The sequence below is a fragment of the Dermacentor silvarum genome, chromosome 3, assembly GCF_013339745.2.
Source record: "Dermacentor silvarum isolate Dsil-2018 chromosome 3, BIME_Dsil_1.4, whole genome shotgun sequence".
Taxonomy (NCBI): Eukaryota; Metazoa; Arthropoda; class Arachnida; order Ixodida; family Ixodidae; genus Dermacentor; species Dermacentor silvarum.
Window position 1 is genome coordinate 211,492,520 of NC_051156.1, and position 27,959 is coordinate 211,520,478.

General features: G+C 48.9%; 2 protein-coding genes across 2 annotated transcripts in view; one reads left to right on the plus strand and one right to left on the minus strand.

Moving 5' to 3' along the window:
- Positions 1-27,959, plus strand: part of LOC119446615 (phospholipid-transporting ATPase ABCA3) — a 255,324-nt gene that overhangs the window by 99,833 nt on the left and 127,532 nt on the right. The gene's annotated exons all lie outside the window — the stretch shown is intronic.
- On the minus strand, positions 9,941-24,994 carry LOC119445203 (cholinesterase). Its single transcript, XM_037709526.2, has 4 exons — positions 24,698-24,994; positions 21,408-21,708; positions 15,925-17,054; positions 9,941-10,432 (listed from the first exon to the last, which is right to left on the minus strand). Exons 1-4 carry the CDS (start codon positions 24,925-24,927, stop codon positions 10,285-10,287), a joined length of 1,809 nt encoding a protein of 602 aa, XP_037565454.2. The 5' UTR covers positions 24,928-24,994; the 3' UTR covers positions 9,941-10,284.

Below are 27,959 nucleotides of genomic sequence, written 5' to 3' on the forward strand. Positions count from 1 at the left end.
CCTCGCCTTCGCTCAAGGGGTCCGCGAGCCGCGACCAGCCCGACAAAGGACCAATGGCGCAAGGAACAGAACCGACTTTACGATGTAACGAATCATTCAAACAATCAGCGCAATCTCGCGGCCGACAGTAGAAAGCACAAGGCGAAGCGGCAAGAAACGGAATAGCGAGGCAAACAAGTGTACTGGCAAAGGGGCGACAAAATAAGAGCCTTAGCAGACAATCAATCGCCGCAATCTCGCGACCGATAACGGAACACGCAAGGCGAAAAGCAAGCGCCGAACCGGCCAGGCAAACACGGGTATTCGCAAATGCAGGAAAACGAAGCTTTCGTTTTCAGACACTACACAAAACGTTGTCCCTCGCTCCGTAGCACGCTCGGCAAAAACCTAGCCCTAGTCGCGCCCGAACAGCGCCTCACCAGGCCCACCCCCGAAAAGCCCCCTGAGTGCAGTCTCCGCTGCCTTCTTATCGGGCAGCCGCCTTCACGCGGCAGCCCCCGCACGAGTTCTTACGCCAACCCGATCGGTGCGCATGCTCCGTGTGGCGCGCGCTTCAATGGCTTCCACCGCGCGTAGTGCAGAGGAGGGCCCAAGGGCCCCGACAACTTTCAAGTACATCAAGAATGAAGCTTTACACAATTCGATAACTACGCAATAATACCATATGTGACAGCGACGTGAACTGCACCAATTACGGTATCCAAAAAATGAAATTGTACGCCGCTCTGGATTGCAGCACTTATTTTCGAATACGACTGTTGCCAAAAATCAATCTGTAAACTAATGCTCTCTCTTTGATGGCTTTAGACATTGAAATACGCACCACTTACAAATTTGCCTGCTGCGTATCCGATGCAGAGTTGCGGACCTTAAAATTTAGCGGTCGATTTTTTTTCTTTTTCTTTTTTTTTTGGCACGACTCTTGTAGAAAAGCAAGGTGTAAATAAAGGTTCCTTCAGCTAGCGGTAGTACTTAAAAAAACTAAAGAGGAACATTACGTTAAATTATGTTGACAATTTCATTCGCGAAGCATTTCGTATGTAATTGCTGTTTGCCATTGGCTGGCCGCCTCATTTAATGATGTTTCTGACGTCACGATTAGCTAGCATCTTCTCTTACGCTCAGTTCTAGCATAAGATTTTTTTTTTGTGTGTGAATGATACAGTAACTGATACAGTGTCGTTATTTTAGTGTGCCCATAAAAATCCCCTCACAATAGCCAATTCGGGTTACACACTGGAATTTGCTGGGCGCCGTCAAAGAAGCCTCTTAACTGGAATAGTTTTGCAAACGTGTTCATTATTAGAGGAGATGGGAGAAATACAAATGTCGCGTTTACCAGGAGGCGAGCTTTACTGCAAACGTGGACGCTCTCCCCCTTTGCCTCGACTAACTCCCAGCAATTGACATTCATTCCTGCCTTCTCCCATCCCTGAGCCCGGGGGAACCGCGTCACGTTCGCGTCACTAAGCCCACTTGCCTCCCTTTTTCTTTTTTAAACTCTACTCTTCTTTTCTTCCTCTTTCTGCCGCGCGACGTGGCGGCAATGCGCATTCTACATTAGACAATTTAAGTAGGCCACGTGCTATAATCGGTGACGTTGCAAACAGTGAGTTTGCTGTAGAGGCATTTGTGCATGCGAACTTGATTGACTCTTCGGCTCAAGCGGGGTTTGGGTACGAAGGGCGCGCTGGGGACGAAGGGCGCGCGAGCTTTTGTTTGAAATTTCAGCTGTTTTCGCATCGTGCCGCCTCTTGATATCTAGTTTTGCAGACACGGTTGTCCCCGCGTGGTCTACGTACGTGCCGCGCTTGTCTGTTTGCAATGCCCAAACCTGGCGAGGAGCCGAATTTACCGCAAATCTCGTACAACTCCCGTCAGTTTCTCCGTTGACGTAGTCTACTATGCCGGTCCCCATGTGCGAGTCGCCCTTGGCACGCATCCGTCTCTTTGCCATTCGTTCCTAATGGCCGTATATACGGAAGGGGGCAAACAACGGCGATGCTGGAGCTCCCGGCAGCGAGACGATGAAAAAGCCGTCGTTGTGGCGTGTATGGTGAGATCGCGTTGCGCAAACGGGACTTCGGTTTTCCGGCTTCGCGCGCGTCCGCATCGATCGAGTCGTCGCTGTACACGGTGTTTGCGCTACACGTGCCGTCGCAGCGTTCCCCCGGCTGTAGCAGACAGCGTCGTCGCGTGTCATGCAAAATCCATCGAACGAGGGGGATGGTACTGCCGCATCGACATGACGCGCGGCGCTTCGCCTATAGGCTTGGGGGAACGCGGTGACGCCCGGCCGCAGCGCGTCACCGACTACGACGGCCCCGGCGGCCGCAGCGGGGATTACTCAGCGCGGCCTTTGAGTGATTCACGAGGTCTGGACAGAAGGAACTATCCCGGCGGTCGCGTGACGTCAAAGGCGGCAAGCATGGCTTCGCACATGCACCAAGAGCGAAGGAAGCGTTGGCCAATGATCTATAGCGAGCGTAGCCGCACCTGTGCCATTCTTAGAGGAGTACCCGACACGTGTTATGACAGGCAAAAGGATGACATATAGCAAGTGTGAAGGTGTGAGGGTTTGGGAAACACAATATATTTTTAAACTGCTAATTGGGCTAGTTGGAATGTTGTATTCAGCGCAAACACAAGGGACAAAGACGGAAGGACAAGGGACGTGAAGCGCTCGTGTTGTGCATTTCCTTCTTTGTCCCTTGCGTTGGCGCTGAAGTTTCGTAATAACATATTTTAATCTGATACTAAAGTTGGTCTCAAAATGCCCGGCCTGGCGTCATAGACATGATCATGGGGTCATGACAAGCAGCGAAATTCGCTAACGTCGTGTAACATTAAGGTCAGATATATAATATGATGGCGTCGCTCAAAAAAAAAAAAAAATGCAGTGCACGTTTCTTCTGAAACGGAGCAAAATAATGTACCATGACGTCATTGGGGGCGCATACCCGTCTTGAGGGCAACAATTGAAAGTGGTTCATCGAAACAAGTAATACATACAATTTTTGAGGTGTTCCTACGCCTGCCAGTGTTTTTTCCTATTAGTTAAAAAAATCTGGGCCTTGCTTTAAAAGAAAAAGAAAAAAATAGAAGAAAAATGAAGAAAACGAGCGGGAAATGTTATGTTAGTACACCTTAAAATCAATTCCTAAGCTCTAGTGCTTTTCGAAGGAGTAAGTCCAACTCTTTTGACGAAGTACTCTCATACTGCGTGTGCCGAAAGAAAATGACCGTACATATACTGCATCGGGCTGTGCGCAATCGCTATATAAAATGTAGATGAAGTCACAATAAACAGTGACTCTAAAATAAGTATTGCTTCGAAACTCCGTTTTCGTTTATATGACCTGAAAAGGGTTGATTACTCGCGAAGAAAACAAATGCCAGTGCGCGCGTTTTTGAATTTCGCGCGATAGCCACCAGGCCGGTACTCCCGCGTTACGCCACGGGTTTTAAAGGGACACTAAGGAGAAAAATGAGTTCGAGTAAACGATGCTTCAACAAAGCCAAGCCCTTCTACCGGTGAGAAGGGGCTTGGTAAGCGTAGGCCAGCAACTATTTAAAAATGAAAGATTGGTGCCGACGCCGGCTTGCAGGTGCCGCACCAGCTCGACGTGACATCATAGACTTTGACGTCATATATTGGGTCAGGTTAAATGGTTTATCGGTAAAAGAGGAACACGGAAGATTTACTGAGCCACCTGCGGGTCCGATTCGAGAAAGTACTGCACACGGGTTACATTTGAGAAAACACGGCGCACCTGGCGTGGTTGTCGCTGCACGGGACAGTTAGGTGGAACGTGGTTCATCTCGCGTGACAGCATACACTCACGGCGACGGAAAGATGGAAATTCGCGTCGGAAACATGGTCCATGTGGTTGCCGGTATGCGTCGCAACACGGTTCTTTCGCACGGGCGTTCCAGCGCACATGACACAGCACCCCTCAGTACAAACTACGGTGCGTCCGCTGTACAGCTAGTTACGGAAAAGCGAGACAGAGACGACTCATTTAGAGCCTTACTGGGCTATACCCACACAATGTAGGGCTGCATTCATGCTTATGTGCCATAAAGCAGCCCTCCTCGGAAAAAACAAGATTAGCAGCGGGAAGAGAGATGGCCGCAACTTGCCCTCGTATAATACTTAGGTCGTAGTTGACAACACGCATAGCATATCTGTATCATGCTGCTAGCAAAAAAAGGGAAAGAAGGAAAAGAAAACTAAGAATATGCGACTCACACACGCGCGCACATGCAGAAACAGTGCAAGTAATTGACAATTTAAACGCAAGTGAATGGGATGAAATAGCAGACTGATTTGCGAGCAGTCTCAACGGGTGTAAGCTATCCCCGAAAGTGACTAAGTTTGAACTCTCTGCATTGTCAGCAGTGGCTGTAACAATGAACATTCCATACAATTTGCTATAGGCCAGCTCATGTATATACAGTGCGGACTCGGAGGAATATTAGCTATTTATGTTTGATGTACGGCTGCCTCCCCTAAATTATCTTGAATGCCGTTTCCTGCAATAGATAACTGAATGGGCAGGCAGATTGCCGGTTCACAGCGTCAAGCGAGAGTGCAAACCACTAAGCGCATGAGCAAACATGGAGGGGTCAATAGCACATAAGCAAGAAACGACCGCGCTTTCTGCGTGGAATGTCACTTCTGTTCCGTCCTGAAACAATCACATGAAAACGAGATGAGGGTTCATGGTTCTGACCCGGTTATTCATCCCCAAGTTAGAAAAAAAGAAAAAGATCAACCACCTGCTCGTGTTCTGCTGGAGCCCAAGAAAAAAAATATATTGTCGACGACAGGTTCATCAGTCTACAAAGGTTCAGTCAGCTGTCGTCATCCGCAACGCAATGCATCACCCCCATTGGGAGAAAAAAAAAAAAAAAAAAAAAACTTCGAATAAACTAAGCGTAGTACAGAGCACAGTACCTAAAGTGAAATATGCGATTTTCTTTGCATTGCTTAAAAAACCCGTTTAATGGATTGTATACGGAGCGTACAGTGGCCCAAACAACTTCTCAAAATCAGTGCCTTGTGTCGCACTTGTGAATCGCCTCAGAGTTACAAATTCATCTTCATTCCGCATTGCCATTCGATGAGCCACTCGAAGCACTGCAACGCGCAAAGGTCAACACAGCTGGTGTCCCGGTAACAGACCGCTCAAAGCGGACTGTGCGCTTTGACCGCGCCTCGACAGTTCGGTGTCGGCTAAGCAAGTTACGACGCGTTTTCAATTCCAGACTGGTTACCAAGCACCTAATTCCATTACCCTAGTACAATTCGAGTCCACGTCGAAGTATGAGAGATTTCACATTCACCGCTGCAACACACTGACACCGAACGACACATTGGGGTTTATGCAGTTTTGTACATGCAGCGCTGATTAAGTCAGAACCAGGATACACGCTGAAGTGTAGCGGCTTCTCTTGTTGACGTGATCGATAATGTACCGAAAATAGCCGATGTCCGTGCTTTACGGACCATTGGCCAGCCTCCGGCGCCAAGACTACATGGTTCGTTAGACCGCGCACGGAAAGCGAGATGAGTGGGCTCACCTTTTGTCCCCTGTAGTGAAAGGAATATTGGCTGCACCTTGAACCCTATGCGCTTGAAACCCGGATTGTGGTCCCGTCTGATGGCCTTCCGATGTTGTGAATGCATCAGATGCGATGTCTCGTTAGAAAACGTATCATTTTCCGCGCTGTGAAAATCCCGAGGCTAACGGTAAATAGCGCGGAGTCCGGTGCGAGCGGGGCGGATAGGAGGAGGTGGTGGGGTACGGCTCGGGGGAAGAGAAGCGGCAGCGCCCGTTGCCAAGGCAACGAGTGTGTAGCTTCACCGTATCGACGCCAGGCGTAAAAGCAGCGCTCTGATCACCAGCGAGGCAAAAAAAATGGTCTCCAGCTGAAGGGAAGATCGACACGCAGATAAACAACCGTGAGCGCTGCAGCTAGTGACGGACGAGCTTTGAAAGGCTTATATAAGCTAGGAGAAATTGCTGCGTAAATTAGCAATACAAGAGCAAATGAGTCACGCGTAACGTGCCCATGTCCCAAAATGATCGTTGCTGAATAGTTCCACGTATGCGCTCTTCAGGTACAACTATTTTGTCTTGGTGCTTTGAGGAGCATCAACTTTTAATCAAAATGGTGCTTGCGTTGTTGTTTCTTGTCGTCGTCGTGGTCGTTGTTGACCTGAGTAGTCGTGGAGCAAATCCAGAGCGCGTAAACCAGGCTGTACTTCCTTTCCTCAGTACACAAACGAGCTGAGAATGAATGAATGCTTTTGCTTAGTGTTGGGATATCGCTGAAGAGATAATAATGAAATCTGTTGAGCTTAAAAGATAACCAATGTAAAATTATAGCTAAGTGTTGGAACCTGGTATAATTTGTAAGCGTGATTGGGGGCTTGAATTTTCTACAAAAAAAAAAAAAAAAAAAGACACCGCATATCCACGGGGTGAATGATGATGAGTGGGCGAAGCTCCGGAGGGAATAATCGGTAAACCGTGAATCTTCCGTGTAATTCGCCCAGTCTCGCCGCACTAAATCGAACGATTGACTTCCACCAATACACGCGCCATATGTGACGTCATTCCTATTTTATAACAGCGCCCTTCATTATAATTGCACCATCTCCCGCTTAAGGGGACGCTAGCACAAACGCGTTTGAAACGTGCAGTACTCTGTAGTAAGGGGGAGAGGCCACAGCGTCTTACGCAGCCGTTTACACATGCCGGAACGTGCACCGCGTTTGCCGACGCCATCACATGACTGCTGAGAGAGTATAACTCCCTTATTCATAAACGCTCCTCGACTTGAACTTGACTTGCCACCGCCTTCAACGCGTTTCGAACGCGCTGCCCAAGGCGGTGGCAAGTCAAGTTCAAGTCGAGGAGCGTTTATGAATACGGGGGTAAGGCGGAGAGGCCACAGCGTCTTACACCAGCTTCTTACACGGGCCGTAACGCGCTGGCACAAACGCGTTAAAAACGCGCAGTCTTTCGTTAATGTTGGGTATTTATTGTCATCGTGGTGCGTGTGTCCATGTGCGCTTCGTGGCGTAGTGGTTAGCGCCGCGCGTTCGGAAGCGAGGGGTCCCTGGTTCGATTCCGCGCTACGGACACAAGTTTCGGAATTTTTTTTTTCATAAATGTAGACGTGGCTACCTACTACGACGACTACTACTACTACAGAGGAGGGACAAACCCACACCCTAAGGAGCTTCGCCCCTAAAAAAAATTGTAAAATTGGTAAGCGTGAAGCAACAAGTATGCAACACTGTGACATCTTTGAAAACCAATATTTTAATTCTGCGGGCTATACCTTTTGGAGTATCTGAAGCGGATAAGTGAGTATGATGCAGCTTACACGAAGTCGTCAGCATTGTTTCCAGCATTGTGACCCACTTCCATGCACTGCCGAGGTACTTGTAAACGTGATGCTTCATATTTATTTCATTTGACAACTATCCACAATCTTTGCGCGAAAACTTTAAGGTCGAAATCAGACTACATCTCGCGACCGGCAGATAATTTTCTTTTTTGAACTACGCATGTGTTATAAAAATTAGTTCAGTGAACGCGGAAGCCAGACCATTTTTCTCTTGGTCATGTACAGTGTGAATCCCATTATTTCATGGCGCGAGTACACTAACACACACATGCACAGCACACGCACACACGAAGAATGCGAGCAAACCATAGTGGCTCTTTTTTATACGTGCGTATGTGTCCCTTCAGTGTGGTGAAGCATTCCACCTTTGACGATTAAACCATGCCTCCGACTTACGAAAGAACAACGTGCAGTGTCATATAACGTGGTTGGCAACTTAAGATGCAGCGAACCAATACAACCGGCAAAAACGCATGAAATTTATCGGATCTGAAGTTGTGGGACAGCCTTTTATTTCGGACGGTATCGAGCTACGGTGATTCAGAAGACACACGCTGCGGATCCGCAGACATGTAGAAATAGAAAAATAGAATGATGGGAATATAGTGCTCTGGGTGTTATCTAACTGCGGAAACTTCGACTGACGTGTATAGTCATTGCAACCTGCACATTCCTACCAACGGTGAACGCTGCTTACATTCAGTGCTTTTGAACAACTAATTCAAACTTTTGTTTTGCGGCACTTCCAAGCTTCTCCTCTTCTCCAAACAAGTAAGTACAAGGTTGGATTTGATCGAGTAAATTCGAATTTGATTTGATTCGCAGCATCATCGCATACAAAAACGACCATCGTGATATCGTGGTGCAAAATAAAAAGTGCAATTATTGCAAGAACATTAACGAAAAGCAGCTGCTCGGCGTTCACGGAGCCAATACAGAATTTTGAAAATTTACATTCGAGCCAACTGCGCCGCGCAGGCATGGTTACGGTTCTTCATTGACACGTAGAAACCACAAAGCTGAGGATACTACGCTGTACTGCTACGAGCATACGCCCACTCGGAACGTAAACCTAATTACACGTACAACAAGTGCGCCCATGGAGTCTTCTACGAAATATTACGCTTCGTACGCAAGCAATTTCACGGAGAAAGAGCGTCGTTGTATCAGATAACTTTCAAGTGCTCCTACAGGGGCTCTCTGCACCACGATGATTGAACTGAATGTATAATCTTCTGTGTAATCAGTGCTTCATTGGCGCAACAATGACGCAACAAAATCATACGGAAAGCAGTGTTCCGTAACTGGATAAACCGTATCGAATATGACGCGATGTCCTCATTTTTTTTTCCTCTACGAGTTTGGTAGATATCTCTAAAGAAAAGGGCATCTGTGCGGTCTATAAGTTATCTATGGTGTCGGAGTGCGGTCACAGTCGGGAGCTTGCGTTCGAAATGACGGCGAACATTTTATAAAAACGCGCACACAAGGAGGCCCACCAAGTATACTGGACGATCGCTGGTTTTGAGAGTTTCTTTTTCAGCGTGTTTTCTTAGAATGGGCGTGCCGACTATGTGAACGCAAGCTGTAACAACGAAATAGGCCGCCTTTCCGTCTTCACACTCGGAAGACTGTTGACAATGACCTGATAAGGCCTCTTGATTATAGGCTGCTTTCGGTGGGGAGACTGTATCTAAGCGACTTAAGAGAAAATTGTAAAATGACCTAAAATGAGTTAGGTGGAGATGATAACGCACAATAAAAACTGACAAACACGACAGCAGCGACGGCAAGAAAGCAACAGACGAAAACAACAACAGTGATCGGGCACTACTGCGAAAATTTTCCGAAATTGACGATAGCGCGAAACAGCGCGAGTATTACTACGCCTAATCATAGGCTAGTGATGTAAGATCTTCACACAATTAATTTATTTCTCAGGTGCTCCCATATGAAGTATTTACTGCGGGAGTACTGTACATCGATCTTAAAACAGAGCATATGAAAAATAACCAAGCAAGCAATAAAAAAAATGCAGACGTTGCAAAAAGGCCAAATGCATTGATAATATGCTTATTAGTTATTAGGCAACTTATCATTCTGCAGAAAATGTAATAGCATAGCTAAAAATACGGTACCACGTAATATTCTTGGTATTGTATTTGTAATCCCTTCAAAGTGTTATACAGGGTGATAATTTCTAAGTTTTACGGAATTTTTAAAAATTCCATAAAACTTGGAAATGATCACCCACTATATAGGTAGGTAATACTGCGTTTCGAAACACAACACTTTGGCTTTACATATATATCAGTGCAGCCAAATATTGTAATTATACACGCAGGAGGCACACATATTAACAACGTACAAACCTTACATTCATGCACTGAAGGCATGTGATTGTAGTGAATATCCTGCAAAACACAGCTAAGCACGAGTAACAATTTCAACAGCGCTCCTTGCTTTCAGCCATATGCGCCAAAATACGATCGCATTTATGGTCCCACAATATCAAAAGAGAGATAAGACGAAGCAGCTAAATAGCGATAAATGCATCGCAGGCACGTTTGAGAAACAGCGGCCACCAATAAAACCTAAAAGTCCAACAAAGTTCAGTTCTACTGCGATCCCTACACCAAAATGGCCACTTCTGCGCTATCATTAAATGGAGTGCTCAAGCAGTGTCATCTTAAGAACAGGGGAAGTAGCGGCGGTCCAGTCAAAAAGAGATTCAACCATGTGCCACCCACTGAAGCAGATCATTTCACTCGCAAAACGGTCACAAAAGTTTTTCGCGCGTAATAAAGACAGCGGAAATGCACGCAGAAAAACAAGCGAAGTAGGTACGCGGCGCCAGCTTCAACGACCATGTGCACCTTTTATGCTACTGGAAAGGGTGGAGTAGACATTGCACACGTCTGTCATCCAGTGCTCTAAGTTCATGCGGGAGCTACCGTTGACCACGAGGGTGACCTCCCCTTTGTTGAACGGCGTCCACTTGACCTGCCTGAGTCCAGAAAAGAAAGACAGAACAGTCACGAAAAAAAGTAGCAGTTTCGCCCGAAAGGCGAAGCATCGATTGCGATAGCAAATTAGTAGACACCTATACGAAATAAGGCTAGTAGTTTTATCGGCCGTATAAAGCTGTAAATATTCGCTTACTATAACTAAATAAACGAGCACGGTGTCGCGCGCGCACAGGTAAACATGAACCCATCTCGCTCGATGACCGCGGGAGCTCGTCAAAACGCTGGAGTGAGAAAGCGCGCCAGCGGCAGCGAGCCAATTGACCTTCGCGCTGGCTCTCGCTTCAACGCGAACGAAACGTCGAAAGCGCAGCGCATACGAAGCTACCGGCACTCGGCGAATGCCCGTTGGCCCATCGCAGATCGCTTGGAAGATGAGGCACCCGCGGGCGCACACTTCGGCCGCGTCGCAGATCGCTTTCAAGATAGCCCCGTGAGCAGCAGCCGCGTAAGCAGAACGCACCCTTCCCCCCCCCTCCCGTCTCCGTCGCCTCCTCCCTGTGCCTCGCGCGTGAACGAAGACCGTGCGCTTCCGGCCGCCTTCCACTCTCGCGTGCTCGAGATTAAGGTGCGGTTGCCGGCTCACCCTCGCACGCTTTCACTCGCACACACAACGCACGTCGCGCGGCGACGATTTTATGGCCGTTGGACTTTATACGGAACATCACTAAGACGGCGACGGCAAAAATGCGCTTGGAGTGTCCATCTATCGCAATAAAGAAATGCGTTAATCGCAGAACCGGCGCCCTAATCATGAGGCACGCATTTTTATCCGGGTTCTGTTATACGCTGTGCAAGCTAGTACATAGTTGCCGTGTACGTGTAGTATTAACACCAGGGCCGTGGTCGAAAACCTCCGGCTCGGCAATGGTATGTACTGATTACAGCATAGGTGAGGTAGTGTGTCCCGGGTTGTACCTGTAGGGTCAGGAAAGGAACTGGTGCGCTTGGCTAGAAGTCGTTGGTCAGGTGTAAGGTGCAGGGTAATAGGGCGCTTGCCAGTTTAGCACTTCCTCATGTCGACAAGACAAGTGTAATTTAGGCAACTGCGCATAGCGCACGTTCCTTTCTGCGCCATGCAGACTTACGCCAGAACTGTCACATTTTGCTGCTAATAACAATATTGGTTCCTCTTGCCTGTTTATATTTTGTGTGAGTGAGTCAGTAAGTAAGTAAAATTATTTTCCATTTGCGCCATTTTGCACATACCTTTCCATGATTGGCATTAGGTTTGCATAACGTTTACTTTGACGTTTATGCTGGCGATGCGCCTGGCTGACCGCCGATTCCTCATCGTTACAGTGGAAACATCATATAAAGCTTTGCTTAACGCAGTTTTGGACATAAGCGTAGGGTCTGCCGAATATTTTATAAAGTTTTATAATTTGCTTATAAACATATTGCTATATCCATGTAACACTTGCCAACATATTCGGCGTGTAAAAATAGAAACTTCCCCTGGAACGACTACGAAACTATCTAAACGTACATAAATAAAGAAAATTGACAGTCACTTTAGCATACGCCAAAGAGGATGAAGGCGAAAGCCTGCGGGCTCAGGATATAGTCATTAAATTACTTGATATTATCATTCGAATACGTTGTATTTCTTATTACTTGTTTTCTCCCGTCAAAGGACGTGGGTTCGAGTGCCTTAATTGAGGCCACCCCAATAAACTGCGCCTTAATTAACTTCAACCTAATTAACACCAAAGACCGTCGGTTCGTGTGCCCTAATTAACTGTATAATAATTAACTCTGCTTTAATTACCTTCGCCTTAACGTGGGTCCGACTCCCACCAAAGGTCGGGGGTTCAACTCCCACGGGAGACAGCTATACGAAATAAGGATAGTACTTTTATCGGCTGTATAAAGTTGTAAATATTCGCTTACTAACTAAATAAACAAGCAATTGTCGCCCATCGCAGATCGCTTTGAAGATTAGGTTACCGCGGGTGTACACTTCGGCCGCGTCGCAGAGCGCTTTCAAGATAGCTTCGTGAGCAGCAGCCGTGTAAGCAGAACGCCCCCCCCCCCCCCCCTCCCCTCCCGTCTCTGTCGCCTCCTCCCCGTTCCTCGCGCGTGAAAGAAGACCGCGCGCTTCCGGCCGCCTTCCTCTCTCACGTTACAGTGCTCGCGTGCTCGAGATTAAGGTGCGGTTGCCGGCTCACCCTCGCACGCTTTCACTCGCACATACAACGCACGTAGCGAGGCGATGAGTTTATCGCCGTTGGACTTTATACGGAACATCACTAAGACGGCGACGGCAAAAATGCGCTTCGAGTCTCCGTATAATTGCTGCCGCAATAAAAGAGCTATGTACGGAGCATGGTTTAAAATATATCTTTAGGGAATGATAGCGCGTGTTTTACGGCTGCCAGATAAAGGCTCCTGCCACCTGGTCGCTCGTCGATCAAAGGCATGCGATGGGTGCTCATTTCATGTTGTCCAGAAACATCCTTGCTTCGAAGCTGTTTTTTTTTTTTTTTATGCGTTCTGTGTACTTGACAACTCTTCGCGTGCAGCAGGTACTTTCATTATGCGTAGCTTTTACAAAATGTTTAAAGTTGTGGCTTTATGGCTTAAAGTGAAGCCATAGCTCGAGGCTCAACTCCAATTTCCCTGTAAGATTTACCCTTTAAATCGCAGAAATGCTTTTATGAGACAACCGCAAGACCAATTTGAATCAAATTTATTCCATTCGAGAGGCCAGGTTAAGTTGCAGCAATTCGGTGAAGCGAAATTCTGATGGCTTTCATTTTTTTAATTGCCGGAAATCCATATGTTAAGAACATGTTTAACAACGAAGTTTACAAATTTTAAACTCTGCACTAAAGTCAAATATTGCTATCTGTAAGCTGCATCTGTCGGAGCATATTAAGCAGGAAAATTTGAGTTAATATTTTACTCATTACGTGAAGCTGCTACGGTATTTACGAGGGTTTTGCAAAAGTCCCATTCACAAAACATTGGTGCATTTCAAAGTAGTGCGTAATACATCAATTTTGCCCGCTTTAGCTGTGTGACGAGGCGCAGTTTGCAGAAGTGTGATGTCTTCTTTCATTGAAAAGTTAGAGTTCTAAACTTGATACGTGAGTTTTTTGTTTTGTTTTGTTTTTTTTTTTTTAATTCTGGGATTCTCACTTCAAGTGGCGCTACGGCAACGCGTCTCAGCGAAATCACATGGAAGGCTTGACGCGTCTCGCGCATTTAAAGACCTCAAATTTCATATTGAAATGGCCAGCGTAGCGGCAGTTGCTACAACAACAAGATATTTGGTCGTTGCCTCCGAGATCACCGATGCGCTGATACCGTCTCTGAGGCAAAGTATCGGCATGAAGTTGTGCCACTCCGCCGATAGATTACCGCTGCCAGTGCGTGTCGATGTTACATTATCTGGTCGATCGCGCCTCGCCGCTGGCCCCGGGCAGTTTCCTTAACTAGAAATACTATATCTTGTACTGTGGTATAGAGCAGTAATAATGCGTAATTCTCAAAAAAGAAAGGCCAAAATGAAACCCAGATGCGCTCTTGGAAACTGCCACGCACATAAAACCAGACGCGGAAATGTGGCTACACTCGACAAAAAAATGTGAGCAGATCCCGAAGGCAGTGCAGCCTATACAACAAACCACATGGAACACTAATGCACACAAGGAGACTGTATTTCTGCAGTATCAGCCACTGTTGTCTTGTCATTTTTAATCTGCTGTTAAAAATTTGCACATTTATGAATAGCCACGACATATTCCAAACAGCCAAGGCAATGAGACCATGACGAAAAGTTTCCACTGGCCTAGAGTTGTGCCGGGCTGCAAGCCGTCGTATTATATTTGCCCTTCATCGAGTAGATAATCGATGATACGGTCTGAGATCGCCCGCACAACTGAGGGTCATATAGAAGTGGACGCGTTCGGGTCAGCGGGCGTTTACATCAAACATGCCAACTATGTTTGTCTGTTCCAAGATACGAGGTTTAACTAATAAGATAATTAAATTTTGACTAATACTAAGTTTGTCTACTTGACGGCGGAATGGAATAAACTCACGTGTAGGCAGACCTATAGCACCGAGCTTAATTGTCGCCAAACAGCCTAAAATGCAAGCGTGGCGCAGTCAACTTTGCACTTATCGGCATCACGATTACGCGCGACGGGTGAACGCGAATCACTCCCGTGGGCTCGACAATCGCGAACTTTCACGCAAGCTAAACCACAACACTCTCCATGGTGCTGGTGTTTTCAAAAAAGTGTCGAATTTGAGTTATTCCATAGAAATGTTGCTAAATAACAGAACTTAAAAAAAAAGAAACGGATCGCAGAGATTAAACTTCTTCACATCTTTGCGAGGATTTTTTTCTTTTTAGGTTTGTCTATATTGCTGCTGCATAAAATTTTTATGCAAATCCCGCAACTATTCGAACTGTTTGCTTCAAAATTATTCGTCACTCTTATATACTATTCGCTTTGACGTCGCTTCGACGAAAAATTGTCGAAGTTTCACCCGGAAGGCCAAGCATCAATTGCGATAGCAAATTAGTAGAGAGCCATACGGAGTAAGGATAGTATATTTATCAACTGTATAAACTTGGACATGCAGCAGCACCAGCAACGCACAAAACTGTTGTCGACGCAATCGGCGTTTTGCCCTCGTTCGCACCGAACGCGCGCGCCGTTTTTATATAAATACGCATTTGGTGCCGCAGCTAAACGTCGCCTCCCCTCCCTCCCTCCCTCCCTCCCGTCCCCCCACACCCTTTCGGGCGACGGAAAAAGTCGCGTTTGCTCTCTATATATGGAAAGGAGGAGAGAGACGCTTAAATCTGCAGCCCTTCAGGGAGCACGGCGCTGAACGCGCGTGTGCTCTCCGACGTGCGTTCGCTCCCCGTGAAAGCGCGCGTCCCTCGCGCCCTTTCGCTCGCACATACAGCGTCCGGAGCGCGGCTACGCGTTGCCGTCATTGACGTCATACGGCATCGCCATTGACGTCATACGTACGTCATCGCCATTGACGTCATACGTAACCTAAGGGCGACGGCGACGACGACGACGACGACGGCAGAAATCCGCTTTGGGGTGTCCATATAATTGCTATTGCAATAAAAAGAGAACAGAACAATCAAGTGTGGATATATTTTAGGGACACTGGAATGGATGGTGTCCGCTTCGCACTCCGGCAGCAACGGCCCTTTCAGAGTAATGACAGCCAATCTCGAACGCCGTGACTTTACCGCACCATGGCCACCAGGAGTGACCACTGAAGTCATGACTCATGAACACTACTTTCTTTTACACCAGTTATTAAAAAAACTGCTTACATGCATCCGGTGCAAGGTTTGTGATCACATCGGACTTCTTTTGCACATGACATAGTAGGCGAGGACTTCTTACATTTATTATAGGCTTACAGACACTGGAAATGCACGCGTGCACGCACGCAAGGTACGTCTTACGAGAAAAAGCGTGTAACTTACCCAGTGGTTGCAAAGAGTACAATGTCGTCCAACGTAAGCACGGGTTCCAAGAACTGCTGCGCCCCCATGGACACATAGTGATGCACCGTGGCACCACTTGCCGCAGCTGCTTTGGCGACCGCGCGCATCGGACAGGTCGTGACGATATCTCGGAGAATTTCGCGAAAGCCACGGAAGTTCGGCTGCGTCAGAAACATCTTGACCGCCGCTGGCATGTCCTTGTACTCCACGTGGTACTTCTCGGTGAAGAATGCCAGGCACCGGTGAAACACATCTTCCACGTTCATCGTGTCCGATATGTTCATGCCGGGGGCGACGTACTCGTCGAACAGCGCTTCACCCTCGGCCATGCTGGTTCCGCAGATGATGTCGATGCCCTTGAGGTCACCTCGGGGCGTGAGCCCTTCCGCCGAGTAGAGATTGTCCGACAGCGGAGCCCTGTACCTGGAAGGGACGAAGCGCAGAGGACGCAGCGTCTGCGCAGCGGACACGATATTCCTGAAGTCCTTGCCTCTGAGGCACTCGGCGATTTCAGAGAGCCTGATTCCCCTGGGACAGTGCATGGCGCCGCTCAGAAGAGCGGGCCCGCTCTCCTCGTTTCGAGGAAATATCGACGTCACCGACAGACCATGGAGGATGAGTCGCTTGAGGTAGCGGTCGCTGTTGGTGAAGAGGAGCGAGGAGAACATGAAGCCTCCGCTGCCGCGACCCAGCGCCACCATCGCGTTTCCGTCTCCATGGAAAGCGGCAGCGTTGTTGTGCATCCACACGACGGCGAGGTGCGTGTCGTAGATTGCCACGTTGCCCGGAGCGCTTTTATCGTCGACCCCCGCAAAGAAGCCGAGCACGCCTTGCCGGTGGTTGATCACGGCCACGATGAAGTCACCGTATAGGGCCAGCTGCTGCCAGAAGCCCTCGTGGTCGCGCACGTCTCCCGTCTGCATCCAGTCACCAGTGACCGCAACGACCACGGTTTTCAGCGGATCGCTGTCGTTGCACACGTATGGAGCCCAGATGGAGAGGCGCAGACAGTTCTCGTCGGAGGACGCCAGCAGGGGGCCCCTCTGAGGGCATGGCGGCCCATGGGCATCGGCGTCCCAAGTGGCGTTCTCACTGAAGTGGCTGATCACCTTGGGCAGTGAGAAACATTTACTCATGAAAGGAAGAATTGCCATCCACCCTATTGCAGCACTAAGCTATACAATGGAAACCAAATACAGGTTTATCAGAAAGAACGCTTCGCAGCTGAACAGAAAGTTGTGCTGGTTCGAGGGTGCAACCCAAGGACAAACGCCTTTCCGGGGAGGTCGCCCTGCCGAATGAGCACACCAGAAAGCTATCAAACCGCAGGCCGAATTTATTAACAACTTGAAGACCCTGAATATGGCAGACTTGTAAACGCTATAGAGAAAAAAAAATGTCGCAGTTTCGCCCGAAAGGCGAAGCATCAATTGCGATAGCAAATTGGTAGAGAGCTATTCGGAGTAGGGATAGTAGAGTAGTTTTATCGGCCGCATAAACTTGGACACATTCGCTTTCTAACTGAATTGACAAGCGTGGTGTCATCGCGCACAAGCAAACATGAATAGATCACACTGAATGACCGCAGACAACGACTGTCAAAACGCTGGCGCGGCCGCTACAGCGGGCGAAGAATCGTGCGGTCTATCGCTTCAACGGAAACTGAGCGGCTAATGGACAGCGCATAAAGGTCAGAGCCGTGTGGAGACACGGCCGGGCTCGACTGGCGCGCGCGCTCGCTCGCTTCTTAAGAAGCGAGTGTGCGCGCCAGTCGAGCCCGGCCGTGGTGGAGATAACGAGACGGTGCGGGCGACGGCCACCACAGCCAGTGCAAGCGTATTTGTTGGCAGAGTAGAAGCTGCTCCCTCCGTCCCTCCCGCGCTGCCTCCCCACTTTTTATTGCGATAGCAATTATATGGACACTTCAACCGGATTTCTGCCGTCGGCGTCGCCGTCGCCGTGAGGTTCCCTATAGATAAAATCTTCGCCGCGCGCCGTATGCCCGAGCGGAAGCGTGCGGGGACGCGCGCTATCACGGAGAGCGAACGCACTCAATCTCCCACGCGCAAGCAAGGAAGCGGGAAGCGAGCGCCGGAGGGAGCGGGGGGGGGGGGGGGGGGGGCGCACTTCTACTCTGCCAACAACCGCGCTCGTCGCTCGCTCGCACCGTCGCTTATCTCCACACGGCTCCGACCTTTATGCGCCGTGCATTCGCCGCTCAGTTTCCGTTGAAGCGATAGACCACACGTACCTTCGCCCGTTGCTGCGGCGTATGCGCTTGCTGCCAGCGTTTTGACAGTCGTTGTCTGCAGTCATTCAGTGTGATCTATTCATGTTTGTTTGTGCGCGCTCACACCACGCTTGTTCAATCAGTTAGTAATAGTCGGGCCACATTTTCCAACGCACGCTACACATGCAATGCTGCCCGGGTCGGCAGTGCAGCGCTACAGGTGTGTCCCTTCACACGCGCTGCCCACGGGAAGCGGTTCTCATCAACACCACCGTTTCACACGCGCCTTCTCGTGGTCATCGCGTCTCTCTTCATGTCGGTCTACTTACGCCGCAGCACACCTGCTTACTTAATCAGCTCATTATTACTACAATTCATATTGCTACCAAAGCCGCTCACCTTACTTCGTATGACATTGCTGTGTTGCTATCGCATTCATTGCTTCGCGCTTAGGGCGAAACTGTGACATTTTTTTTCTTTTTTGCTTTCGCGTGGGAGATTGCGTTGCCAGTTCTCCTTGCGCTGGGTTGCAAGATAAGCATTTGGTGCCGTAGCACAGCGTCGCCCCGCCTCCCTCCCCCCCATACCCCCACGGCCTTTTGGGCGACAATCGCGTTTGCTTTCCGCCGTGCGTTGGCTCTCCGTGATAGCGCGCGTCCCCCGCGCGCTTTTACTCGCGCATTCGGCGCGGCGACGATTTTATCGCCCTTGGAATCTATACGGAACCTCACGGCGACGGCGACGACGACGGCGACGCCGACGGCAGAAATCCCGTTGAAGTGTCCATATAATTGCTATCGCAATAAAAAGTAACCGATTACAATTACAATTAATTCAAAAATGTAATTGATTACAGTTACGTGTTACTGCACCACGAAAGTAACTGAGTAATTACACAATAGTAATAGAGTGCTTCTAGGTTACTTTCCTCCGTACATTAACACGACACATACATACAGTAAACAAGAGAAGCTGGCCAGGCACTTACAGTGCATCCTCTGTAGCCCTTCATAAATTGCTTATCTGTACTAACAATTGCTTTAAAAAATTGATCATCATCCCTCTTTTTTGTAGTGAAGACATCAGCAGCGACACTTAAAACTTGCTCGAGGAGGAAAAGGAGGGAAACACAGGGAGCGCTACCAGCTATTTCGCTCAATGTTCGCGCTGGGGTGTAGGGTGGTGTTGTAACGAGTGTACGGATCTTGCGCACAAGAATGTGGTTGCTTAGCATCTGGGTCCTCTATGGTGTGCAGCGCTTCATTGTTGCTGGGACTTGAGAGAAGACACTTCCGGTTGGGCCAATTATGAAACGCTGAAAATGTCGTCCGTATGCGATTTCCTGTCTATAACGTCCTAAGTTGCCTTCGCTATCGAGACATGCCAACATCTGTTCAATTCATCAGCCAGTATCTGGTGGAGCGTTAAGATGACGACACAGATACTGAGCTTCCGCTTTTACCTGTGAGCATTCGTATTTGCAAGGCTGCTGCATTAGACGATCTGGGTGTTCTACTGTAGTTTTATTGCGATAGCAATTTTATGGACACTTCAACCGGATTTCTGCCGTCGGCGTCGCCGTCGCCGTCGCCGTGAGGTTCCCTATAGATAAAATCTTCGCCGCGTGCCGTATGCCCGAGTGGAAGCGTGCGGGGACGCGCGCTATCACGGAGAGCGAACGCACTCAATCTCCCACGCGCAAGCAAGGAAGCGGGAAGCCAGCGCCGGAGGGAGCGGGGGGGGGGGGGGGGGGGCGCTTCCACTCTGCCAACAACCGCGCTCGTCGCTCGCTCGCACCGTCTCTTATCTCCACACGGCTCTGACCTTTATGCGCCGTGCATTCGCCGCTCAGTTTCCGTTGAAGCGATAGACCGCACGTACCTTCGCCGCTGCGGCGTATCCGCTTGCTGCCAGAGTTTTGACGGTCGTTGTCTGCAGTCATTCAGTGTGATCTATTCATGTTCGTTTGTGCGCGCTCACACCACGCTTGTTCATTCAGTTAGTAATAGTCGGGCCACATTTTCCAACGCACGCTACACATGCAATGCTGCCCGGATCAGCAGTGCAGCGCTACAGGTGTGTCCCTTCGCACGCGCTGCCCACGGGAAGCGCATCTCATCAACACCACCGTTTCACACGCGCCTTCTCGTGGTCATCGAGTCTCTCTTCATGTCGGTCTACTTACGCCGCAGCACACCTGCTTACTTAATTAGCTCATGTTTACTACATTTCATATTGCTACCAAAGCTGCTCACCTTACTTCGTATGACATTGCTGTGTTGCTATCGCATTCATTGCTTCGCCCTTAAGGCGAAACTGTGGCATTTTTTTTACAAATTCAGGTTCTCAAAGCTGCATCGTTTGTTAAAGCTTGTCTCGACAATAAAGTAAGTGGGTACATGTAATTGGTTACTGAACATTGCAACTGAATTATAGCGAGCGTTAACAAGTAAGCAACGTAATGGTTAATTTACAAAATTGCCAAGAAATGTAGTTGATTACAAGTAATTGTAAGGGTTTACGAAGGAGATAATTCTATCTTGTCGTATAATCAGGTGTATGACAATTTTCGCTTTCTAAAACTTCCCCCACCTTGCGGGCTTAACTGATTAGCCATGGAAACATTTGTTGGGGCTACTCAGAAAACCAAAGTGGGCCGTTGATACTTGTAGTTTGACTGTAAGTAAGGGACAGTAACTATAGGTACGTTAATAAGTGCACTGTCAGAAAAATCTGCAAGAATGTTACGCAAGCCTTGCTGACATAAAGCGCTCCGTAATACTGCTGAGCCGAACACTCTCCGCCACTGTTTCAACTGAGTCATGCTTCGTTTTATTGGGTCTCTGTCCGCGTGTGTTTAGGTACAGAGCTGAGATATGTTAAGAGGAACGCGCGAGAGCATGACCACAGCATAACTGAAGCAGTATACGGTGCGCGCCGTCGGTCATACATCTCCGAGAGAAAGGCGCGCACATCAGGTTTGGCCACAGGGTGCGAAGACGATTGCCGCATACCGGAATGGCAATGCGTCTGATTTCTTCAATTTTGTTTTCTCGTTTTCAAATCACAGAACGTCAAAGGAAACAAAAGCAACATAGTAGGGTGAGCATCGTCGCACAGGGTGGCCAAGCAGTATGTGTGCGCCTAGCTGTATCCGGTGATTACTGGCCGACGGCGATATTGCAGCCTATACACTTCGTGACGCTGCCTTAACGGAGAGAAGGGGCAGTACCTTGGGCATGCCAAATCGAAGAGGTCCGCTGGGAGGCTCGCCGTACGGGACGCCAAAGAAATGCCGCAGCACGCCCTGCACGCTGCTGTTGTCGGCTGCGTCGACTATGGTGGCTGGCCGGCCGGTGATCAGGCCGTTCGCTGTCACCACTTCGAGTTGGTGTAGTCGCACCGTGCCGCAGGCCTTGACGGACGTGGTGTTGAGTTCCGGCTTGTCCTTCGCGGGATAGAAGAAGGCGACTACGACGAGCAGCAAGAACAGCAATAGGCTGCAGCAGGTGCCGATCCCCAGAGCAAATCCGCTGCGAAGAAAGAAGCAGGCAGGATGTCAGTGCCCGTATTAAAAACTGGCGCTAGAACTTCTAATAAGATTAGGCCCCAGCTAGTCAAGCTCTTGGTTCGGCCTTGCTGGTAAGACATACACCTAGAATTGTTTACGTGCATTGACAGCAAGGGCAAGCGTCACTTACTTGTCCTCGTTGTCAATGCGTTTGAACAGTCCTAAGCATGTCTTACCAGAAAATCATGACGTTGGACCTAATACTACAACGAAGGCGGTCGGTCGGGAAGAAGCTCTTACCAAGGAAGAGCTTCGTCAATCCGGCCCCAGAAGACCAAGTCTACAAACCACATTATCACAAATCACACGATGCTACAAATCAAGACACGCAAGCACGAATCCGTTCTTTCCTAAGGGCGTTTTCTTGTCGGTCGCTATTCGAGCACGAGCAACTTTGAGTCCATGATCGGCGTAATAGCGAGGTAATCGCCGTTGCGATGGCTCATTGCGGACCACACTTACGAAGTAAAAGCTTTTTAAATGAGGATTCAGGGGCTGTATTTTCTAAAGAACCATTTCATTTTTTCATCCTTCTTGCTTTTAGGCATTCGCTCAGACGTAGTGTTAACCACTGGCTATAGTGACCCCTGCAAGCGTGTGCTTACTGTTGTTGCGTACCCCGTTCTTTGGTCAAGACAAGAAGTACAGCTTAGAGCACTGCACGGGCCCGGGCCGACCTGAAATCCCGGGCCCGGCCCGGTCCACGGGCCGGGTCGGGCCGTCCGGAGTGTTTGTCGGCGGGCTCGGGCCAGGTTCGGGCTTAAAGCCGCGGGCCCAGGCCGGATTCGGGCCCACTCATTAAAAAGCCTAAGTCGGGCCTTCGAGCACACGCGAACATTATGCATTGCATGGTTCAATGCATTCTGTGCCAAGCTGAAGTGACACGTGCAAAACAGATCACTCTTTTGTATATATCTTAGCAAAGAAAATAGGAAAACAGATTAAGTTCTCGTTTTGTTTCTTTTCCACAAAAACAAACATTGTTTCCGCGTAAGGAAAAATAAATTATACAAAAAGGCTCCTCATACCATCTCCATGTTACCGCAGTTGCGATTGCACTATGACCAGTCTCGATACTATTGTAGTATTTTAGCGCTAAGGCAAGGGATGTGTCTACTTCTGCGTTTATTTTATGCTGTATGCTCGTGAATTCGCCTACTTTACATATATATACAGAAACAAAGCCACAAGAACGCTTCTGAAGCTCCAAGCACGCAAATCAGACAAATCCATGTAACGCCCATCATATATATATTCGCATGCTAAATGAAATCATGGAACCATATCGTACAAATCAAGGTAAATGCACGCGCCCCAGCGGAAAAGCAACAGCACAGGCAATGGGCCGTATCACTGATGTTCCCATGTTCTTCTTCTTTCTGGGGTTTTACGTGCCAAAACCAGTTATGATTATGAGGCACGCCGTGGTGGAGGGCTCCGGATTAATTTTGACCACCTGGGCTTCTTTAACGTGCACTATACAACGCAAGCACACGGGCGTTTTTGCATTTCGCCTCCATCGAAATGCGGCCGGCGCGGCCAGGATTCGATCCCGCGACCTCGTGCTCAGCAGCGCAACGCCTTAGCTGACTGAGCCATCGCGACGGGTGATGTTCCCATGGAGAAATAAACATTTCGGTCTTTTATTGCAGCTGCATATACTGCAGCTGATTAAACCTCGAGAAGGTGAGGCTGACAGATACGTTACAATGTGTAAGTAAAACAATACATTTTTGATTACAGGTCCTGTTTGGTCATGCACACGCGGGCCCTAGCTAAGCTTAGCAATGAACGCCCGGGCCCGGGCCAGGCCCGGGCTCAGTAACACGGGCCCAGGGCGGCACCGGGCTTGGAACCACGGGTCTGGGCTAGGCCCGGGCTGGTCTCTGTTATGTAAGCCCGGGCCCGGGCCCGGCCCGGGCTCGGGCTGGGCTCGGCCCGGGCCCGTGCAATGCTCTAGGACTACAGCTAGCGCTGGATGTCAGGTCATCTGAAACATTTCGCGATGCGTGCTCGTCAGCGGGGCTACTGCTTGGCCTCTGTGGCCTGGTGGCATAACCTTACAGCATCAAACCTTCAACCCCTTCCTAAAGAGCTCCGTGTGTTTCCCTGTGGAAGAATGCAATGTTCGGTGACATGTAGGCAAAGGGAGCGAAACAGCGCTGTTCGACTCCACTTTTCCTGTCGTCTATTAATGCATAAGCATTCTTTGGCGAGTACCCCGGGGAAATCTTGTCTCTCCCGTAGCGCTTTGTAACTGGGAAATAAGTGCGTAATTGGTCAAGTTAGGACATTTAATCGTTATGATAGTGTAACTGTGGATGATTGGTAGCTTTAGAATCGATAAAAAAAACACTGGTCACGTCAATGCCTAAGCATTCTTTGGCGAGTAAACCGGAGAAACCATGTCTGTCCTGCAACGCCTTTTAACTGTGGAATAAGTGCGTAAATGGTCAAGTTAGGACGTTTATTGTTATAATAGTGTAACTGCAGATGATTGGTAGCTTTAGAATGGAGAAAAAGAAACTGGTCACGTCACCGTCGGCTACACATAGTCGTTTGATGCAATAAAGAGTATAAAATGATACAAAATAATATAAAATGAAGCAGGTTCCCAGCCTCCAGAGAAAAGATGCAGGTTGTCTGATTCAGAATAAAACATTGTGCAGAAAGCAGCAAAAGAACATTATAATCCCCATGATTGAGTGGAATGGAATTGTTGTTGGAACGTTAAGGTTTAGTGTTGGATCTTAAGGTTTATTTCGAAGGTTACTGCTTAGGGTACCCACACAGGCGAGCACACAGCTGCCTTGGACATCAGCGACGATGACGTCGTCTTGTTGACGTCCGTGTGCCAGACTGAACAAAGGCTTCCTGGCGCTCAACGTAAAAAAGCGCTCCTACAAGGGGGGCGATAGCAATTTGCGAACATTTGACAACTCAGTATTTACCGTTTGGCGCCGATGGATCTGAGAGATTTCTCCGAGTGATGCAACCGATTGCTGCTGTCGGTTGTGCGGGTAATGATGCCCTTGTGCGCCGCTTCGTACCACTCTCCGAAGGCGTCCTTCTTGCCTGCTCCCTCCGGCAAGTGAGGCGACGTTGCGCCGATCGCTGGGGCATCGCGGTCCGTCTCGATCGTCGGATTGGACACCGGCGAAGAGATACCGAACGGAGACATCGAGTATAATCTTTTCTCGCCCTATATATCGGCGAAGTAATACTCGAGGGAGGCAGCGTGCTCATCTTTTTCCTCGGCTTCGAACTCGGCGATGCGATATCCAAGGAAGCCGGCACGCCCGTTTGCTGCTGCGGTTCGGAAGTCGGCGAACCGGTGGCGAAGGGCGACACCGGACATACTTGCGGGATCGACTTCGGTGAAGCCGGTGACGACACGGTCTGTGACGGCTTTCGTGCCTGGGACGGCTTTCGTTCCTGGGACGGCTTCTGCTTTTTCTTCTCGCTCGTGGATCGCTTCCGGGCCGTGCGTTCCATTGCCTCTGACGAGTCAGATCGACGATTGAGACGGGTTCGGCTTGAGAGCGGCCGAAAGAACGTCCGCGCGCGCTAACCTTTTCTTCTTCTTTAATCTTTCTTTCATTCTTCTTTGCCTTCTTCGCAATAGGTGGTGGCGAAAACGAGTGAGCGGGGATACCAACGTTCTTAGACATACTCTATGTCTAAGAACATTATCGAAAACAATATTATTGACGGGGGTGATGTGTCATGCATGTCTAAACGTTGCTGATTACTATTAAGGTAACTGGAGCACGTTCGGTCACGCCCCCCGTTACTGTGATATCAACAAAATAGTTAATAAAACTCACATCTCTTTCTCATTTTTTTTTTTTCTATTGAAACCATTCCGAAATTTTCAGTGTAAAATCAATTTATATTAATATTCTTTTCGGGCTAATCCCGCACCCCGAATATTTTTGTGGTGCGAAGAAGATGAAGAAACGATAAAGAACAATTGACGCCGTCATGTACTGGTCATCCCAGCCGAAGGCTTCCAAGGCACCCGAAGATGATAGCGAAGACCTTGGTCGGCGCGAGCCTCACTTTGTGGTCCGAAAATCCTCGACTTCATCAAGTACGAGGTCCCAAGCAAGAGCGGCGCCCCGTTTTTCCATACCACTGAAGCGCATTCCCGTTCTCAACAAGGCCATTGGGAAAGCCCGGGAAACGAAGCACAGGGCGCGAGGTGCACCTCTACCGAACGCAGCACCGGAAAAGCCACCCGACCCGAACGCCGGAAACGACGCGGAAGATGGCGACGTACACTTCCAAATGGATCCCCAGCTTAACGCCTGCGTTCACGAGAAAGGCAAGCCATGCCCAAACGAAATGTGCTTGCTCGCGCGTAACGATGAGAAGAAAACGAGCAGTATGACTCAAGTTTTCACACTTACCAGACCATCATCGTTGATCAGCAAGCTCAAAGACGCTATTAAGACGTCCACGTCCAGCGCCGATTCTAAGAACAAAAGCACCACCAAGGGCAAGAGCGCATCGCAGACTTCCGATAAAGTAGCTCAGTGTGGCAGACAGTCGCTGGACAAAAGTTCGAAAAGACCTTCCGACGGTGCGACCACAAAGTTACCTGACAAGATATCGGCATCTTCGTCGGCAAAAGCTCATAATAACGTCTTTGGCGCAGCGTCCCCAAACAAGGCCTCTCTGAAGCCCTTGGAAAAGGAACATGCGAAATCTAAGAAGCCGACCTGCAGCGGTACCACAAAAGGTTCTGCGAATTCTGCAGCCAAAGCGACCGCGCCAATTCCCAAAGGAGCCGCCCAACCGGTGTGTAAGGCAGCCGGTAAGTCGGCAATACCCGCTAATAAGAAATCAGTGAACCATGCCAAAGTCATCGCGGTATCGAAAAAGAAGGCGCTTGCGAAGAGATTGGGCAGGCTCCGGGCTAAGCCCACTCAAGGAGCCGTTCCTCTAACCAACGGTGAAAAGCGACGGCAGTCAGACCCTAAAGGCAGCGGCAAAGTCCTCGACAAGGGCAGCGCAAGCGGGGCCAAGACACAGCAAGACCAGACGGACTCCGAGAAAGCCGGCGCCAATGTTCTCGATGACGCGCAGCAAGACGAAAAACCAACCTCGAGCAAGACCAGTGAGAGGGGATCGGACAAAAGCAGCGACAGCAATGCTCAGAACAAGTCGCCATTGCTGCCAAAGGACGCGCCCGACAAGAGTCAGAGCTCTGGAAAGAACTTGAATGTGGACGGCGGTTGCCCTCAAAACGCAGCCGCAGCGACCAAGTCTGGCTCGATGGCATCCGGAACCAGCACAAGCTCGTCCAAAGGAACGAGCAAGTACATCACTTCGCTTTATGCCTCAACTTGCGTGCGCGTCCTGTTGCTCTCTCTGGCGGTCCTCGCGGTGGCTTGCGATCATCTTGTGGTTGATCTTTCCGGAAATGATCAAGAAGATAGTAGCCTTCATACTACGAATGGACGCGAATAGTATCTTACCACAGCGTCCACAGGGTCACTTACTGGATGCGCCGTACCTCTCTGTTGCAGTGAAGAGTAGCGAACGTGACGTCGCTCCAGAACCACGCGGCCGAGTTACTGGGAGAAGCTACAGGCCTATAGACTGAGAAGGCCCCATGCAGTGCAGCTACGAGTATAGCAGTGAACTACAGCTTCACCCACTATTCATAAGAGACTTTGGCTCGATTTATGCGGTGCGTCATACGGTTGTGCTCGCAATGTCTGTGTGTGCCTGTGAGTTCGAAGCTGCGAAGTTGCGTATTAATTTCTCTTGACATTTTATTACACGTATTTTTGTGTTAACCACGCAATTTATAAGTGGCATGATTGTACACTTGATTTTGTTGATATTACTGTCCCGGAAGTTACAATGACAGCAAGGCTTTTAAATACTAGGAAAGCTACTGGCCTTGATGGTATGCCAGCATATGTTCTCAAAAACAACACAGACATCCTAGCTCCTACAATGGCGTCACTGTTCAATAAAGCATTTCATAGCGATACATATCGGGTTATTCTTATTATCGCTAAAGTAGTTCCCGTGCACAAATGAGGCACTTAGAGGATCTGAGCTACTACAGGCCAATATCGGTTTTAAGTTTATCAACTCTCATTGAAAAAGGGGTTTTGCACAAATATGGCATCTTGGCTTCTGAGGTGGTAGGCCACAGACACACAAAAAAAAAGTCTTTTATATCAGAAGGCATGA

Coding starts and splice junctions, on each gene's coding strand:
- LOC119445203 (XM_037709526.2), bottom strand. CDS start 24,927: ATGTCTCCGTTCGGTATCTCTTCGCCGGTGTCCAATCCGACGATCGAG. Junction 21,709..24,697: donor AGATCCATCGGCGCCAAACG/GTAAATACTGAG, acceptor CTTTCTTCGCAG/CGGATTTGCTCTGGGGATCG. Junction 17,055..21,407: donor TTCGATTTGGCATGCCCAAG/GTACTGCCCCTT, acceptor TCACTGCCCAAG/GTGATCAGCCACTTCAGTGA.